The 18,235-nt window shown below is 44.3% G+C and overlaps 1 protein-coding gene across 1 annotated transcript in view; it reads right to left on the minus strand.

The window, feature by feature from the left end:
* The window catches only part of LOC118399730 (E3 ubiquitin-protein ligase RNF123), a 235,150-nt gene that overhangs the window by 180,954 nt on the left and 35,961 nt on the right, over positions 1–18,235 (minus strand). Inside the window, exons 13-16 of the mRNA XM_052474154.1 lie at positions 18,111–18,185; positions 11,640–11,727; positions 11,351–11,438; positions 11,070–11,154 (exon numbers count right to left, since the gene is read on the minus strand). Of these exons, the coding sequence (XP_052330114.1) occupies positions 11,070–11,154; positions 11,351–11,438; positions 11,640–11,727; positions 18,111–18,185 (336 nt within the window). The remainder of the gene's footprint in view (positions 1–11,069; positions 11,155–11,350; positions 11,439–11,639; positions 11,728–18,110; positions 18,186–18,235) is intronic.

Here is an 18,235-nt window from a genome sequence, read left to right on the forward strand (position 1 = left end):
CCTCCACAGCCACAGATACATGTTTCCCTCCACAGCCACAGATACATGTTTCCCTCCACAGCCACATGATGTTTCCCTCCACAGCCATAGATACATGATGTTTCACCCCCTATCGGGAATAGGGCCTATCAACCCAAGCCTCTTCATTAATCTGTGTCCCAAATCACCCCCTATCAACCCAAGCCTCTACATTTGGAACCCAGTTCAAGTCTCTCTCGCTCTGGGGCCTTGTCATATGTGCCTCGGAAAGCGTCAGTAATTCCCAATTAAAATAAATTATAAGTTAGGCAATATGCAAAAATCGAGTGGCCCGGGTAACTTGTCACTTCAAAACAAGATGCAGACGGTAGATATTTATTCTCTCTCCCTCCCTCTCCCTCCCTCTCTCTCCCTCTCTCCCTCCCTCCCTCCCTCTCCCTCCCTCCCCCCCTCCCCCCCTCTCCCCCTCTCCCTATTACTCAGATACTTTAAATTCATGTTGTTTACTTGAGTCTTTTCCCCTGTTCCACTCATTAGGCTCACGGTCAGACGGTAGCACAAAAGACAACATGAAGTGTTGAACTGTACTTCTCATTATATTAGGCTAACAGATATTATTCAGCTTGTTGAGGTGTTTTTGGTTCAACATAGTCTGTGGTGTGTCTGTTTGTCCTCAAGAAACATGAGTCTTCATTGTGGAAACCGACAGACTACCAGAGACTCATTACGACAACAGACATACACAAACACAGGCAGGTACGGGACTGAAGGAACACACACACACACACACACACAGTGATGGAACAGTGCACGGAAAACGAACAGGATCAAATACAGGGATATGACTACAAACTACAATCTCTAGATAATCTAAATAAACACAAAGGTAGGATTGGATGGAATACAATTAGAACTGCTACAGGCTAGGGCTGGGCTAGGGTAGGGTTGGGCTAGGCTAGGGTTGGGCTAGGGTTGGGCTAGGGTTGGGCTAGGGCTAGGTTTGTGCTAGGGCTGGGCTGGGGTTGGGCTAGGGCTGGGCTAGGGTTGGGCTAGGGTTGGGCTAGGTTTGTGCTAGGGCTGGGCTGGGGTTGGGCTAGGTAGGGTTGGGCTAGGGTTGGGCTAGGGCTGGGCTAGGGTTGGGGTAGGGTTGGGCTAGGGTTGGGGTTGGGCTAGGGTTGGGGTTGGGCTGGGTTGGGGTTGGGCTAGGGTTGGGGTTGGGTTGGGTTGGGCTAGGGTTGGGCTGGGGTTGGGGTTGGGCTAGGGCTGGGCTAGGGCTGGGCCAGGGTTGGGCCAGGGCTGGGCTAGAGCTGGGCTAGGGTTGGGCCAGGGTTGGGCCAGGGCTGGGCCAGGGCTGGGCCAGGGCTGGGCCAGGGCTGGGCCAGGGCTGGGCCAGGGCTGGGCTAGGGCTGGGCTAGGGCTAGGCTAGGGCTGGGCCAGGGCTGGGCCAGGGCTGGGCCAGGGTTGGGCCAGGGTTGGGCCAGGGTTGGGCCAGGGTTGGGCCAGGGTTGGGCCAGGGTTGGGCCAGGGTTGGGCTGGGCTAGGGTTGGGCCAGGGCTGGGCTTGAGTTGGGCTTGGGCTGGGCTAGGGTTGGGCCAGGGCTGGGCTTGAGTTGGGCTTGGGCTGGGCTAGGGCTGGGCTTGGGCTGGGCTAGGGCTGGGCTTGGGCTGGGCTAGGGCTGGGCTAGGGCTGGGCTGGGGTTGGGATCACTAATAAGCTAAATAAATCAATAACTTAGTGATGGTAAAACAAAAAGGAACAAACTTACTTTGGAAACTAGCGATGGATAAATCTCCTGTAAGCCATGCAAATGAGTCAGATGAAACAAACAATATTAGCATGAAGAACAGAAGACAAAAAAAGAACCGAAGATGGACAGATTGGAGAAGAGAAAACGAACCCCCCCCATCAGTCCCCCACCCATCAGTCCCCCCACCCACCCATCAGTTCCCCCCCGACCCACCCATCCCCCCACCCAACTTGTCACATGAAAGGAGAAGGGCATCAATGACTTTGTAAATGTACCATTTATAACATCTAGGCTCAGGCAACAATGGCTGACAACTCTGTGTTTCTGCTTGATCCCGATCCTTCAACGTCAGAATGTCACATCAAGATATAAAAGTTAACGAGTGTCCGGAGTTGAATTTATAAGTACAGTACGTCATTGCTCTTGCTGACAGGGAATCTATACATTAGCTACATATACATTAGTCACATTAGCTACTGGTGCCAGCTACACATTAGCTATAGATGCAAGCAACTTTTTAAAATCTCACAAACACATGATTTAATATATACCCATATATATTTAACACACACACACACACACACACACACACACACACACACACACACACACACACACATATATGGCAAAAAAGTATTTAGTCAGCCACCAATTGTGCAAGTTCTCCCACTTAAAAAGATGAGAGGCCTGTAATTTTCATCATAGGTACACTTCAACTATGACAGATAAATAATGAATTTATTTGCAAATTATGGTGGAAAATAAGTATTTACACGGATGCTTTGTACATTATCTGGAAATAATAGATGACTTGGTACTGGCCGTGTTTATTAGTTCCAGAGATTGTACAGAGCAGAGGCGTTTCTCCCGCTTACACCACGGTTGACAAAGAAAACCAGCACACATTTACTGGTAAAAATGACATGTAAATTCATACTATTTCCTCCTTCCACTTAACCTGGTTGTTAGCTCTATAGGTTAGGTTGCTACAGTGCCTTGCGAAAGTATTCGGCCCCCTTGAACTTTGCGACCTTTTGCCACATTTCAGGCTTCAAACAAAGATATAAAACTGTATTTTTCTGTGAAGAATCAACAACAAGTGGGACACAATCATGAAGTGGAACGACATTTATTGGATATTTCAAACTTTTTTAACAAATCAAAAACTGAAAAATTGGGCGTGCTAAATTATTCAGCCCCTTTACTTTCAGTGCAGCAAACTCTCTCCAGAAGTTCAGTGAGGATCTCTGAATGATCCAATGTTGACCTAAATGACTAATGATGATAAATACAATCCACCTGTGTGTAATCAAGTCTCCGTATAAATGCACCTGCACTGTGATAGTCTCAGAGGTCCGTTAAAAGCGCAGAGAGCATCATGAAGAACAAGGAACACACCAGGCAGGTCCGAGATACTGTTGTGAAGAAGTTTAAAGCCGGATTTGGATACAAAAAGATTTCCCAAGCTTTAAACATCCCAAGGAGCACTGTGCAAGCGATAATATTGAAATGGAAGGAGTATCAGACCACTGCAAATCTACCAAGACCTGGCCGTCCCTCTAAACTTTCAGCTCATACAAGGAGAAGACTGATCAGAGATGCAGCCAAGAGGCCCATGATCACTCTGGATGAACTGCAGAGATCTACAGCTGAGGTGGGAGACTCTGTCCATAGGACAACAATCAGTCGTATATTGCACAAATCTGGCCTTTATGGAAGAGTGGCAAGAAGAAAGCCACTTCTTAAAGATATCCATAAAAAGTGTTGTTTAAAGTTTGCCACAAGCCACCTGGGAGACACACCAAACATGTGGAAGAAGGTGCTCTGGTCAGATTAAACCAAAATTGAACGTTTTGGCAACAATGCAAAACGTTATGTTTGGCGTAAAAGCAACACAGCTCATCACCCTGAACACACCATCCCCACTGTCAAACATGATGGTGGCAGCATCATGGTTTGGGCCTGCTTTTCTTCAGCAGGGACAGGGAAGATGGTTAAAATTGATGGGAAGATGGATGGAGCCAAATTCAGGACCATTCTGGAAGAAAACCTGATGGAGTCTGCAAAAGACCTGAGACTGGGACAGAGATTTGTCTTCAACAAGACAATGATCCAAAACATAAAGCAAAATCTACAATGGAATGGTTCAAAAATAAACATATCCAGGTGTTAGAATTGCCAAGTCAAAGTCCAGACCTGAATCCAATCGAGAATCTGTGGAAAGAACTGAAAACTGCTGTTCACAAATGCTCTCCATCGAACCTCACGGAGCTCGAGCTGTTTTGCAAGGAGGAATGGGAAAAAATTTCAGTCTCTCGATGTGCAAAACTGATAGACATACCCCAAGCGACTTACAGCTGTAATCGCAGCAACAGGTGGCGCTACAAAGTATTAACTTAAGGGGGCTGAATAATTTTGCACGCCCAATTTTTCAGTTTTTGATTTGTTAAAAAAGTTTGAAATATCCAATAAATGTCGTTCCACTTCATGATTGTGTCCCACTTGTTGTTGATTCTTCACAAAAAAATACAGTTTTATATATTTATGTTTGAAGCCTGAAATGTGGCAAAAGGTCGCAAAGTTCAAGGGGGCCGAATACTTTCGCAAGGCACTGTACTGTACAGAGAAGCTGACTTGTTAGTTCTATAGGTTAGGTTGCTACTGTACAGAGAAGCTGACTTGTTCATTCTATTTGTTTGATTGCTATGCAGGCTGGCAATATTCTTATCCCTTGCTTGTTAGCTAGTCATGTCAAATCTGCAGATAAAATCACATTAAAGTAGCTGCATTTGCATTTGATTAAGCTGTTTTCTAGTGCATTTATTTGGGTACATCCATGCTACTGTACATGCCTGTTGAGGGATGACACGCACACAAAGTCAATTTCATCTATTTAACTAAAAGTTTAAAAATAAAAATAAATGCCTTTTATTAAATTTGTTTATTAAAGTGGCCAGAGATGCACCCATGTCAAAGTGTAAATTGTGTTATTTTGAGGATGAACTTTATGGCTCTATCCTTTCTACCCACTGCATTCTGGGTACCACAATTTGGTTCAGAAGACCTTGAGTACACACACAGACACACACACAGTTGTAATCAGGGTTCCCAAATGGTACCCTTTTCCCTATTTAGTGCACAACTTTAGACCAGGACCAATGGCACCCTATTCCCTATTTAGTGCACTACTTTAGACCAGGACCAATGGCACCCTACTCCCTATTTAGTGCACTACTTTAGACCAGGACCAATGGTACCCCTATTCCCTATTTAGTGCACTACTTTTGTCAAGGGCCCCTAGGACGACATTTGGAACACTGTCATGCTTTATCAGTTTTAAATCAGAGTAAAGTAAATACAAACACTATCTCACAACATGTCGACCAGCGCCGTGGTTGTTTTTCCACTTTTAACGTTGCATTTTAGTGGACCTCGTAGTATACCGGGGTAAATTAAACTGCATTCACATTGATAGAAGCAGAACATTTAAAGAATATGTAATGACTAAGTCTATGCTATTGTTGCTACAAAAATGTGTTTCTCTATTTGGGTCTGAAAGTTTGATGCCCTGTATGTGGAAGCAAATCTATTTTGTTGGACAGAAATACCACATCTACTATGGACTACTATCACTTACAGAACGACAGAACATCTGTACCACTCCATATACTGTGAGCCCGGTCCCGGAACGGTTTAGCCCGGTTGGTTTAGCCCAGGACCGGAACGGTTTAGCCCGGTTGGTTAAGCCCAGGACCGGAACGGTTTAGCCCGGTTGGTTTAACCCGGTTGGTTTAACCCTGTTGGTTTAATCCTGTTGGTTTAGCCCGGTCTCGGAACGGTTTAACCCGGTTGGTTTAGTCCGGTTGGTTTGGTTTAGTCCGGTTGGTTTAGCCCAGGACCAGAACGGTTTAATCCGGTTGGTTTAGCCCGGTTGGTTTAGCCCAGGACCAGAACGGTTTAGCCCGGTTGGTTTAACCCGGTTGGTTTAGCCCAGTTGGTTTAGCCCGGTTGGTTTAGCCCGGTTGGTTTAGCCCAGGACCGGAACGGTTTAGCCCGGTTGGTTTAGCCCGGTCACGGAACGGTTTAACCCGGTTGGTTTAGCCCGGTTGGTTTAACCCTGTTGGTTTAGCCCGGTCTCGGAACGGTTTAACCCGGTTGGTTTAGCCCGGTTGGTTTAGCCCAGGACCGGAACGGTTTAGCCCGGTTGGTTTAACTGTTAGGGAGGCTGCGAATTTTCGCAGCTTTTTGTTAAAAATCGCGCAAGATTTCAACATCCTGCTACTCATGCAAGGAATATAGTAAATGCATATGATTAGTATGTGTGGATAGAAAACACTCTGAAGTCTCTAAAACTGGTTACATAATGTCTGTGGCTATAACAGAACGTGTTTAGGAGTCAAAATCCCAAGGAAAACTGTTCACAAAAAAATATCCCTCCGCCAGTCTCTGTATTGTCTATGGCCAGGGAAAATAGATAGAGTCCCGTTTACAATGCCTACAGCTTCCACACGATGTCGCCAGTACTGGCAATTCAGTTCTGGTTTATCCTTGGTGGGATGACGAATAGGCACTTCCTGTCTTGGGGTTCCCCCGAAGGAAGTTATGAAAGGGAGAATATGGACGATGATTTCAAGACTTGCTGCTATCGAATACAGATCGATCAATTTAATCGATTATTAACGTTTATGAATACCTAAAGGTGGTTTACAAAAGTAGTTTGAAGTGTTTTGTCAAAGTTTATAGGCAACTTTAATTTTAAAAAATGACTTTGCTTTTTCCTGGATCAGACGGGCTTCATAAATGGACATTTTGGGTATACATGGACCGATTTAATCGAAAAAAAGACCCAATTGTGATGTTTATGGGACATATAGGCGTGCCAACAAAGAAGCTCGTCAAAGGTAATGAATGTTTTATATTTCATTTCTGCGTTTTGTGTAGCGCCGGCTACGCTAATTATTTCTGTTTATGTCCCCTTTGGGTATTTCGGGGGTTGCATGCTATCAGATAATAGCTTCTTTTTCTGCTTTCGCCGAAAACATTTTACAAATCTGACATGTTGGCTAGATTCACAACGAGTGTAGCTTTAATTGAGTACCCTGCATGTGTGTTTTAATGAAAGTTTGAGTTGTATCGAGTACTATTAGTTGGCGCTCTGAAATTTCCGCTGATTTGGTCCCTGTACAGGGACAGCAGCCGTAAAAGGTTGGTTTAGCCCGGTCTCGGAACGGTTTAACCCGGTTGGTTTAGCCCGGTTGGTTTAGCCCAGTCTCGGAACGGTTTAACCCGGTTGGTTTAGCCCGGTACTGGAACGGTTTAACCCAGTTGGTTTAGCCCAGTACCGGAACCAGAACGGTTTAACCCAGTTGGTTTAGCCCGGTAGCAGAACGGTTTAACCCAGTTGGTTTAGCCCGGTACTGGAAAGGTTTAACCCTGTTGGTTTAACCCTGTTGGTTTAGCCCGGTCTCTGAACAGTTTAACCCTGTTGGTTTAGCCGGGTCTCTGAACAGTTTAACCCTGTTGGTTTAGCCCGGTCTCTGAACAGTTTAACCCTGTTGGTTTAGCCCGGTCTCGGAATGGTTTAACCCTGTTGGTTTAGCCCAGTTGGTTTATCCTGGGTACCGGAACAGTTAATCCCGGTTGGTTTAGCCCGGTTGGTTTATCCTGGGTACCGGAACAGTTAATCCCGGTTGGTTTAGCCCGGTACCGGAACAGTTTATCCCGGTTGGTTTAGCCTGGTCTCTGAACGGTTTAACCCGGTTGGTTTAGCCTGGAAGCAGAACGGTTTAACCCAGTTGGTTTAGCCCGGTAGCAGAACGGTTTAACCCAGTTGGTTTACCCGGTTTGGTTTAGCCCGGTAGCGGAACGGTTTAACGGAACGGTTTAACCCAGTTGGTTTAGCCGGTAGCGGAACGGTTTAACCCAGTTGGTTTAGCCCTTAGCAGAACGGTTTAACCCAGTTGGTTTAGCCCGGTAGCAGAACGGTTTAACCCAGTTGGTTTAGCCCGGTAGCAGAACGGTTTAACCCAGTTGGTTTAGCCCGGTAGCAGAACGGTTTAACCCAGTTGGTTTAGCCCGGTAGCAGAACGGTTTAACCCAGTTGGTTTAGCCCGGTAGCAGAACGGTTTAACCCAGTTGGTTTAGCCCGGTAGCGGAACGGTTTAACCCAGTTGGTTTAGCCCGGTAGCAGAACGGTTTAACCCAGTTGGTTTAGCCCGGTAGCAGAACGGTTTAACCCAGTTGGTTTAGCCCGGTAGCAGAACGGTTTAACCCAGTTGGTTTAGCCCGGTAGCAGAACGGTTTAACCCAGTTGGTTTAGCCCGGTAGCAGAACGGTTTAACCCAGTTGGTTTAGCCCGGTAGCGGAACGGTTTAACCCAGTTGGTTTAGCCCGGTAGCAGAACGGTTTAACCCAGTTGGTTTAGCCCGGTAGCGGAACGGTTTAACCCAGTTGGTTTAGCCCGGTACTGGAAAGGTTTAACCCAGTTGGTTTAGCCCGGTAGCAGAACGGTTTAACCCAGTTGGTTTAGCCCGGTACCGAAACGGTTTGTGTTCTTAAGCAACTACATTGCCTTCATTGTCACGCCAATGTTTGGTAATGGAATGTCAATGAGTGACAAGAAGTTGGCATGACGACACAAACAGACTGGGACTCAGGATAATATAATGTCCTTCAAACATATGACAGTATGACTATACCAAACACCTGTACTGAAAAACAAGCAATCTGAACTGATAGTAACTGATCAGTGGGGTCTATGCCAGTTACGTGTCAGTCACGCCAGTCACACGCCAGTCACACGCCAGTCACGACAGTCACACGCCAGTCACACGCCAGTCACACGCCAGTCACACGCCAGTCACGCCAGGTGTAACAGAGGCCCAGTAAAGACGCTGATGAAGCGTACACCAACCACACAGTGAATAGGAATGAGGATGAGGAGGACCTATTTCCACTGAACCTTTATCCCTCTCCAGCACTATAAATAAACACTTCCTGCCTCTGAACACGTCTCACTACTAACGACCCCAAAAGACAGGGAAATATTACAAAAAAATCCATCTCACTCAGACTTGCACACTGAAAGATCAGTGAACAAAAACAAGATGGGTTTCTTTTTTTTTTATTTTTTATTTTTAAATAGGAATTATAAAACAGGAGGAGGAAAGGACTATTTATGGGAACATGACACTACAAAATAGACCACTTGGCTGATTAGCTCCAACGTTGGATTTATTACAAAGATGTGAGTGGACTGAGGGACAGAGAGACACAGTGAGTGTGGACAGACAAGAGAAGACAGACAAGAAAACAGCAGACAAACAAGACAGACAAGACAGAAGACAGACAAGACAGAAGACAGACAAGACAGAAGACAGACAAGACAGAAGACAGACAAGACAGAAGACAGACAAGACAGAAGACAGACAAGACAGAAGACAGACAAGACAGAAGACAGACAAGACAGAAGACAGACAAGACAGAAGACAGACAAGACAGAAGACAGACAAGACAGAAGACAGACAAGACAGAAGGCAGACAAGACAGAAGGCAGACAAGACAGAAGGCAGACAAGACAGAAGACAGACAAGACAGAAGGCAGACAAGACAGAAGGCAGACAAGAGTATTTGAAGGAATATCGCTATAGTATAGTGGTGAGAGAGAGAGAAGTAGGGGGAGAGAAGGAGAGAGAAGTAGGGGGAGAGTGAGAGGGAGGGAGGAGGAAGGGAGAGAAGGAGAGAGAAGTAGGGAGATGAGGAGAGAGAGAGAAGTAGGGAGATGAGGAGAGAGAGAGAAGTAGGGAGATGAGGAGAGAGAGAGAAGTAGGGAGATGAGGAGAGAGAGAAAGGTAGGGGGATTAGGAGAGAGAGATTAGGAGAAAGAGAAGTAGGGGGATGAGGAGAAAGAGAAGTAGGGGGATGAGGAGAGAGAGAAGTAGGGGGATGAGGAGAGAGAGAAGTAGGGGGATGAGGAGAGAGAGATGAGGAGAGGGAGAAGTAGGGGGATCTCTAATTCTCTCCTTCTTTCTTTCTCTCTCTCGGAGGACCTGAGCCCTAGGACCATGCCCCAGGACTACCTGACATGATGACTCCTTGCTGTCCCCAGTCCACCTGGCCATGCTGCTGCTCCAGTTTCAACTGTTCTGCCTTACTATTATTTGACCATGCTGGTCATTTATGAACATTTGAACATCTTGGCCATGTTCTGTTATAATCTCCACCCGGCACAGCCAGAAGAGGACTGGCCACCCCACATAGCCTGGTTCCTCTCTAGGGTTCTTCCTAGGTTTTGGCCTTTCTAGGGAGTTTTTCCTAGCCACCGTGCTTCTACACCTGCATTGCTTGCTGTTTGGGGTTTTAGGCTGGGTTTCTGTACAGCACTTTGAGATATCAGCTGATGTACGAAGGGCTATATAAATCAAATTTGATTTGATTTGAAAATTTGATTTGATGAGGAGAGAGAGAAGTAGGGGGGTGAGGAGAGAGAGAAGTAGGGGGGTGAGGAGAGAGAGAAGTAGGGGGGTGAGGAGAGAGAGAAGTAGGGAGATGAGGAGAGAGAGAGAAGTAGGGAGATGAGGAGAGAGAGAGAAGTAGGGAGATGAGGAGAGAGAGAGAAGTAGGGAGATGAGGAGAGAGAGAAGTAGGGGGATGAGGAGAGAGAGAAGTAGGGAGATGAGGAGAGAGAGAAGTAGGGGGATGAGGAGAGAGAGAAGTAGGGGGATGAGGAGAGAGAGAAGTAGGGAGATGAGGAGAGAGAGAAGTAGGGGGATGAGGAGAGAGAGAAGTAGGGGGATGAGGAGAGAGAGAAGTAGGGGGATGAGGAGAGAGAGAAGTAGGGGGATGAGGAGAGAGAGAAGTAGGGGGATGAGGAGAGAGAGAAGTAGGGGGATGAGGAGAGAGAGAAGGGGGATGAGGAGAGAGAGAAGTAGGGGGATGAGGAGAGAGAGAAGTAGGGAGATGAGGAGAGAGAGAAGTAGGGAGATGAGGAGAGAGAGAAGTAGGGAGATGAGGAGAGAGAGAAGTAGGGAGATGAGGAGAGAGAGAAGTAGGGAGATGAGGAGAGAGAGAAGTAGGGAGATGAGGAGAGAGAGAAGTAGGGAGATGAGGAGAGAGAGAAGTAGGGGGATGAGGAGAGAGAGAAGTAGGGGGATGAGGAGAGACAGAAGTAGGGGGATGAGGAGAGAGAGAAGTAGGGAGATGAGGAGAGAGAGAAGTAGGGGGATGAGGAGAGAGAGAAGTAGGGAGAGAGGTTATTAGAGGTAGAGGAGGAGAGGAGGAGAAAGGAGAGGACAGTGAGGATAGAGAAGAGGGAGGATAGAGAAGAGGGAGGAGGAGGACTTACTCTGCAGACTGGGAAGGTTGGTATCCTCTGGTTTGGTTTTGAGCAGATGAGGCAGCCGTGTGTACCTGTACCCAAACCCACAACCCTGTAAGAGAACAGAAACTATGGGTTAGTGAGAACAATACAAGAGGTCAGGGACAAGAGAGAGAGAGAACCCAGACCCACAGCCCTGCAACAGAACCCACGGTGGGACAATTGTGAACTTGTGCACTGAGAATCTAAACCAGAAGATGTCCGAGGGCACAGTGCTGATAGAGGAGAACCAAGGACAGGGTACGTACCCTCCACAGTCGCACCAGGATCCAGTTTGTCTGAGCCCAGGGCCTCTGTTCATATGGGGCCAGCAGGTTTCTCATCATGGACACACGTCTAGGAGACAAACATACTCTTTCACATACGAGACTCTGTGATGCTTTCACATAGGACACAGCTTGCAAGACATACCTGATACAACATGAGAGAAATTATTGGCATATAGCGAAGAGGCTATTTAGTGTCTATTTTTGGTATGTTCACATGACCTAAAGTAGCGAATAAACACGTACAAAACGCACGCACTACAATACTCACTGTTCCTCTGGGATCCTCTCCACGGCTCTGAGGGATTGTGGGTAACACACGTAACTGGCCAGAGCCTGCATGAGGGAGTCTTTGATGTCTACGAAAAGAAACACAGAACAGAACAAGATTTCAAATTCAAACACAGACTCTACCACACACCAGAGGGATATGCTACGAAGCAAGCCAGATCATGTCAGGCTTCTCATAAAGCGAGCCAGCTTCAGTTAGCTTCACATTCCAGCTCAGGCGTCATCCGTACCACAAACGGTGGATATTGGTCGTCCGCCTGCTGCTAACTCTAGAAGGCCTGAATCTGCACATCCAGCACCTAAACTCTTCATTTAAGAGACAATGGTGAACAACTTCAGCAAACTATGGTTGTTAGAAGTTCCATCTGTCTTCTATTCCATAGGCTCATTGTTGAGGCTCATCGTTGAGGCTCATCTACCTCAATGTGCCATGATGGTCATGAATATGCGCATATTTAACAGTAGAATAATAGCCCGATGTTGATTTGCACCAGGAGCCTGAAGTCTAGTAAATCCATGTACTGTAATATACACAACCCCAAAGAAATCACATTAAATAATTTGTTTAGAAAGGTCCTAAAAATATATGTTTTTATTTTAAAAAAACATGATATCAAGACAATTTGTTTCAAAAGAAGACAATAGCATGTTATGAGTTGTATTTATCTGTGCTTATCCGAGGCTATATGGCTGTGCCATGCCAACGAAATGAACAGCCAACGAAATGAACAGCCAACGAAATGATCAGCCAACGAAATGATCAGCCAACGAAATGAACAGCCAACGAAATGAACAGCCAACCAACGAAATGAACAGCCAACCAACGAAATGAACAGCCAACCAACGAAATGAACAGCCAACCAACGAAATGAACAGCCAACCAACGAAATGAACAGCCAACCAACGAAATGAACAGCCAACGAAATGAACAGCCAACGAAATGAACAGCCAACGAAATGATCAGCCAACGAAATGAACAGCCAACGAAATGAACAGCCAACGAAATGAACAGCCAACGAAATGAACAGCCAACGAAATGAACAGCCAACGAAATGAACAGCCAACGAAATGAACAGCCAACGAAATGAACAGCCAACGAAATGAACAGCCAACGAAATGATCAGCCAACGAAATGATCAGCCAACGAAATGAACAGCCAACGAAATGAACAGCCAACGAAATGAACAGCCAACGAAATGAACAGCCAACGAAATTAACAGCCAACAAAATTAACAGCCAACAAAATTAACAGCCAACGAAATTAACTTCTAAAGTTAGCAGACATTACACTCTTATACTATCCTGCCCTACAAGTCAAAACACATTTTACAGTAAGAAAATAGCACCCCCCAAAAAAGGACCCCCCCCCACCCACATTGGTCCATGGGGATTCTAGGAAAAAGTTGTATTTTGAAAACAGAGCCAATCTGCACAATTTAGAGAATTACTTGGCAAGATACATTAGAAATCGTGCCAAATAACAGGTTCATTAGAAAACAGTTCCCTTCCTTGTCAATGTATGCTGTGCTGTTCATCCGTCTCAATCTGACAATTGATAAAAATTCAAATCAAATAATCAAATCAAATGTTATTTGTCACATACACATGGTTAGCAGATGTTAATGCGAGGGTAGTGAAATGCTTGTGCTTCTAGTTCCAACAATGCAGTAATAACCAACAAGTAATCTAACAGAACAATTCCAAAAATACTACCTTATACACACACAAGTGTAAAGGGCTAAAGAATATGTACATAAAGATATATGAATGAGTGATGGTACAGAACGGCATAGGCAAGATGCAGTAGATGGTATCGAGTACAGTATATACATATGAGATGAGTAATGTTGGTTATATAAACAAAGTGGCATAGTTTAAAGTGGCTAGTGATACATGTATTACATAAAGATGCAGTAGGGGTGGCAGGGTAGCCTAGTGGTTAGAGCGTTGGACTAGTAACCGGAAGGTTGCAAGTTAAAACCCACGAGCTGACAAGGTACAAATCTGTCGTTCTGCCCCTGAACAGGCAGTTAACCCACTGTTCCTAGGCCGTCATTGAAAATAAGAATTTGTTCTTAAATGATCTTGCCTAGTTAAATAAAGGTACAATTTTTTTTTGTTCATTAAAAAATCTGGGACATCATGACTCGCTCCATCCACCAACGCCACGGACTGCCCAGGAGTTGGCGGATGCTTTATTCCAGGTCTGGGAGGAGATCCCTCAGGAGACCATCCGCCACCTCATCAGGAGCATGCCCAGGCATTGTAGGGAGGTCAAACAAGCACGTGGAGGCCACACACACTACTGAGTCTCATTTTGACTTGTTTTAAGGACATTACATCAAAGTTGGATCAGCCTGTAGTGTGGTTTTCCACTTTAATTTTGAGTGTGACTCCAAATCCAGACCTCCATGGGTTGATAAATTTGATTTCCATTGATATTTTTTGTGTGATTTTGTTGTCAGCACATTCAACTATGTAAAGAAAAAAGTATTTAATAAGAATATTTAATTCATTCAGATCTAGGATGTGTTATTTTAGTGTTCCCTGTATTGTACATCTGCCTGTAGTTACTGAGCTCAACCTGCAGGAGGTTTGTTAGTTGTGATTGAGTGGAGAGGAAACGGCTGTGGGCGAGGTTCTGACAGATGAGTGTGTCATGGTGGTGGCAAGGACACACCCACATCAAACCACACAACTCTCGTTTGGCTTCGGTCACGGCCACCAGCAAGCAAAAAAAAAAACAGGACAAACAGTGGATGCAGTTCCCCTTTAAGAAGAGCTAACTGAAATGGATCAGAACCAAAACGATAACAGTCAGAACCCTGAGAACTGAACAAGGCTTCCTCACTCGTCTGATGTATATATATAAAAAAAAACACATCTGAGACAACGAGATATGAGGATCTCATTCTAAAACGAAGCCAAAACAAACATGACAGAACATAAATAAGAAGAATGTATCCAGTCACCGTGACAACAAGCAGAGAGTCACACAACGCTGAGCCCGGAGAAGAAACAAACACACTGGCTGGCTGAGTTCCAAATGCCACCCTATTCCCTATTTAGTGCACTACTTTTGACCACGTCCCATGTGATTTTGATCTAAAGTAGTGCCCTATATAGAAAAAAGGGTGCCATTTATTACACACAGAGTGTGTGACAATGATAATTAACACTGATGCTTTTATATGGACATACATTTGGATTTGTTATGTTCTGTATATAAATACTAAGATGTGTATCTAAGACATGACTGATATCTTATGAATAGAGTTCGATTTAGGATTCCTCTGAAATGGCACACTTCACTATATAGTGCACTACTTTTGAAGGGAGCCATTTGGGACAAGGTTGAATTTGGGACTCATACTAAGTGTATCTGAGGTGACTTGACAGAGTTAGACTACTCTCAGTGTCACACCAGGCAAGCATGAAGGATACAAAACATTATTCAAAATTAATACTGAAATCACACCTGGGTTTTAAATACTATTTGACAAAAAAATATATATAATTTCATTTTATCTGGGCTTGATTAGGTGTAACTGGCTTAATGGACCAATAGAATAGTCCCAAACGTACAAACCCCACTCATCGGGCACTCTAGGCAAGTAGGCAGGCGAGAGAGAAAAAAACGTTAAGTATTTGAAAGATGTCAAATAGTAATTGAACCCACCCAGGGTCCGCTGAACACTCAACCTGAAAACCTTCTCTCATAATAGTAACACAATAACAAACCATTTACCTTTAACAAAAATAATCTAAGAAAAACAACACTTGAAAGCAATTCTTTAAATAGGATTCTAAAACACGAGTCACCAGAATTGTATATGGAGGACAAGGAAAAACAGACATTTCCTTTCTTTTACACCGTCTGCCTGGAGCTCAACACAGACCCGTCTGCCTGGAGCTCAACACAGACCCGTCTGCCTGGAGCTCAACACAGACCCGTCTGCCTGGAGCTCAACACAGACCCGTCTGCCTGGAGCTCAACACAGACATTTCAATTTATTTTACTCTGACTGCCTGGAGCTCAATTGTAAAAACTTGTAATTATCCATTCATAGTTAGAAATTAATCCTGGCGAAAAATAGCAGTACTGGAGGCTATATTAAGTCTACGTTTTCCCATTAAAATAGCTTGTAACAGATGACTCTGTCCTCTTGTGTTACCGGGCAGCTTTGTCCTGCAGCTCCAGGTAATAGCAGAGACAGATATGTGTGGGACCCATAGGGCTAGGGTTCAAAAGCACTGCACTACGTAGGGAATAGGGTGCCGTTTGGCATGTAGCCAGGGTGAGTAATTCACATTGCTGCTCTACAGATGAATGTGTCTACTACAGTATGTCGTCTCTCAGGTATCCTTCTTAAACTAGTTAGCTAATAAACAGGAAGTACAGTATGTAGTCTCTCAGGTATCCTTCTTAAACCAATTAGCTAATAAACAGGAAGTACAGTATGTAGTCTCTCAGGTATCCTTCTTAAACTACTTAGCTAATAAACAGGAAGTACAGTATGTAGTCTCTCAGGTATCCTTCTTAAACTAGTTAGCTAATAAACAGGAAGTACAGTATGTAGTCTCTCAGGTATCCTTCTTAAACCAATTAGCTAATAAACAGGAAGTACAGTATGTAGTCTCTCAGGTATCCTTCTTAAACTAGTTAGCTAATAAACAGGAAGTACAGTATGTAGTTGGAGGGATTCCTCTTAAACCAGTTAGCTAATAAACAGGAAGTACAGTATGTAGTTGGAGGTATCCTTCTTAAACCAGTTAGCTAATAAACAGGAAGTACAGTATGTTGTTGGAGGGATTCCTCTTAAACTAGTTAGCTAATAAACAGGAAGTACAGTATGTAGTCTCTCAGGTATCCTTCTTAAACCAGTTAGCTAATAAACAGGAAGTACAGTATGTAGTTGGAGGGATTCCTCTTAAACCAGTTAGCTAATAAACAGGAAGTACAGTATGTAGTTGGAGGGATTCCTCTTAAACCAGTTAGCTAATAAACAGGAAGTACAGTATGTAGTTGGAGGTATCCTTCTTAAACCAGTTAGCTAATAAACAGGAAGTACAGTATGTTGTCTCTCAGGTATCCTTCTTAAACCAGTTAGCTAATAAACAGGAAGTACAGTATGTAGTTGGAGGGATTCCTCTTAAACCAGTTAGCTAATAAACAGGAAGTACAGTATGTTGTTGGAGGGATTCCTCTTAAACCAGTTAGCTAATAAACAGGAAGTACAGTATGTTGTTGGAGGTATCCTTCTTAAACCAGTTAGCTAATAAACAGGAAGTACAGTATGTAGTTGGAGGTATCCTTCTGAAACAAGTTAGCTAATAAACAGGAAGTACAGTATGTTGTCTCTCAGGTATCCTTCTGAAACAAGTTAGCTAATAAACAGGAAGTACAGTATAAACCAGTTAGTTACAGTATGAGTTGGATTCCTCTTAAACCAGTTAGCTAATAAACAGGAAGTACAGTATGTAGTCTAAACTCAGGTATCCTTCTTAAACCAGTTAGCTAATAAACAGGAAGTACAGTATGTAGTTGGAGGTATCCTTCTTAAACCAGTTAGCTAATAAACAGGAAGTACAGTATGTAGTTGGAGGGATTCCTCTTAAACCAGTTAGCTAATAAACAGGAAGTACAGTATGTTGTTGGAGGGATTCCTCTTAAACCAGTTAGCTAATAAACAGGAAGTACAGTATGTTGTTGGAGGGATTCCTCTTAAACCAGTTAGCTAATAAACAGGAAGTACAGTATGTAGTTGGAGGTATCCTTCTTAAACCAGTTAGCTAATAAACAGGAAGTACAGTATGTAGTTGGAGGGATTCCTCTTAAACCAATTAGCTAATAAACAGGAAGTACAGTATGTTGTTGGAGGGATTCCTCTTAAACCAGTTAGCTAATAAACAGGAAGTACAGTATGTTGTTGGAGGTATCCTTCTTAAACCAGTTAGCTAATAAACAGGAAACAGGAAGTGAAACAAGTTAGCTAATAAACAGGAAGTACAGTTGTTGTCTCTCAGGTATCCTTCTGAAACAAGTTAGCTAATAAACAGGAAGTACAGTATGTTGTTGGAGGTATCCTTCTTAAACCAGTTAGCTAATAAACAGGAACTACAGTATGTAGTTGGAGGGATTCCTCTAAACATAAATAAATTGGGCTTTAGGTGAGGCGCTGACTAACGGAAGACCAACTACACAGATGAAAACCAGAACACCCTCTTGTTATCCCTTCCTTGTTGTGCATTGATAAATAGGGCCAGGCATTTTGACGAGAGCAGGCAAAACTCCAGGGCTTTGTAACTCAGAACCCAGATTTCTTCATGGTCAGGTGGATTCTCTTCAGTGATGTGGTTCAGGTATAACTCCAGGCCCCTACTAGTAAATTCCAGTGCTGCATCATTCGGGTTTATAATATGATGGCTATCTGTAATTGCGTCCACTCACCTGTTCCAACGATGCGCGGGTCTGCAAAGTGCTTAGCGAGGATAGCAGCGAGTTGAGTGAGGGTGTCCTCGTAGCCTGGGGAAAAGACAACAGTCAACAAACATCTCCGGGTTATTGTATTTCTG

This window comes from Oncorhynchus keta, chromosome 21 (genome assembly GCF_023373465.1).
Source record: "Oncorhynchus keta strain PuntledgeMale-10-30-2019 chromosome 21, Oket_V2, whole genome shotgun sequence".
Classification (NCBI taxonomy): domain Eukaryota; kingdom Metazoa; phylum Chordata; class Actinopteri; order Salmoniformes; family Salmonidae; genus Oncorhynchus; species Oncorhynchus keta.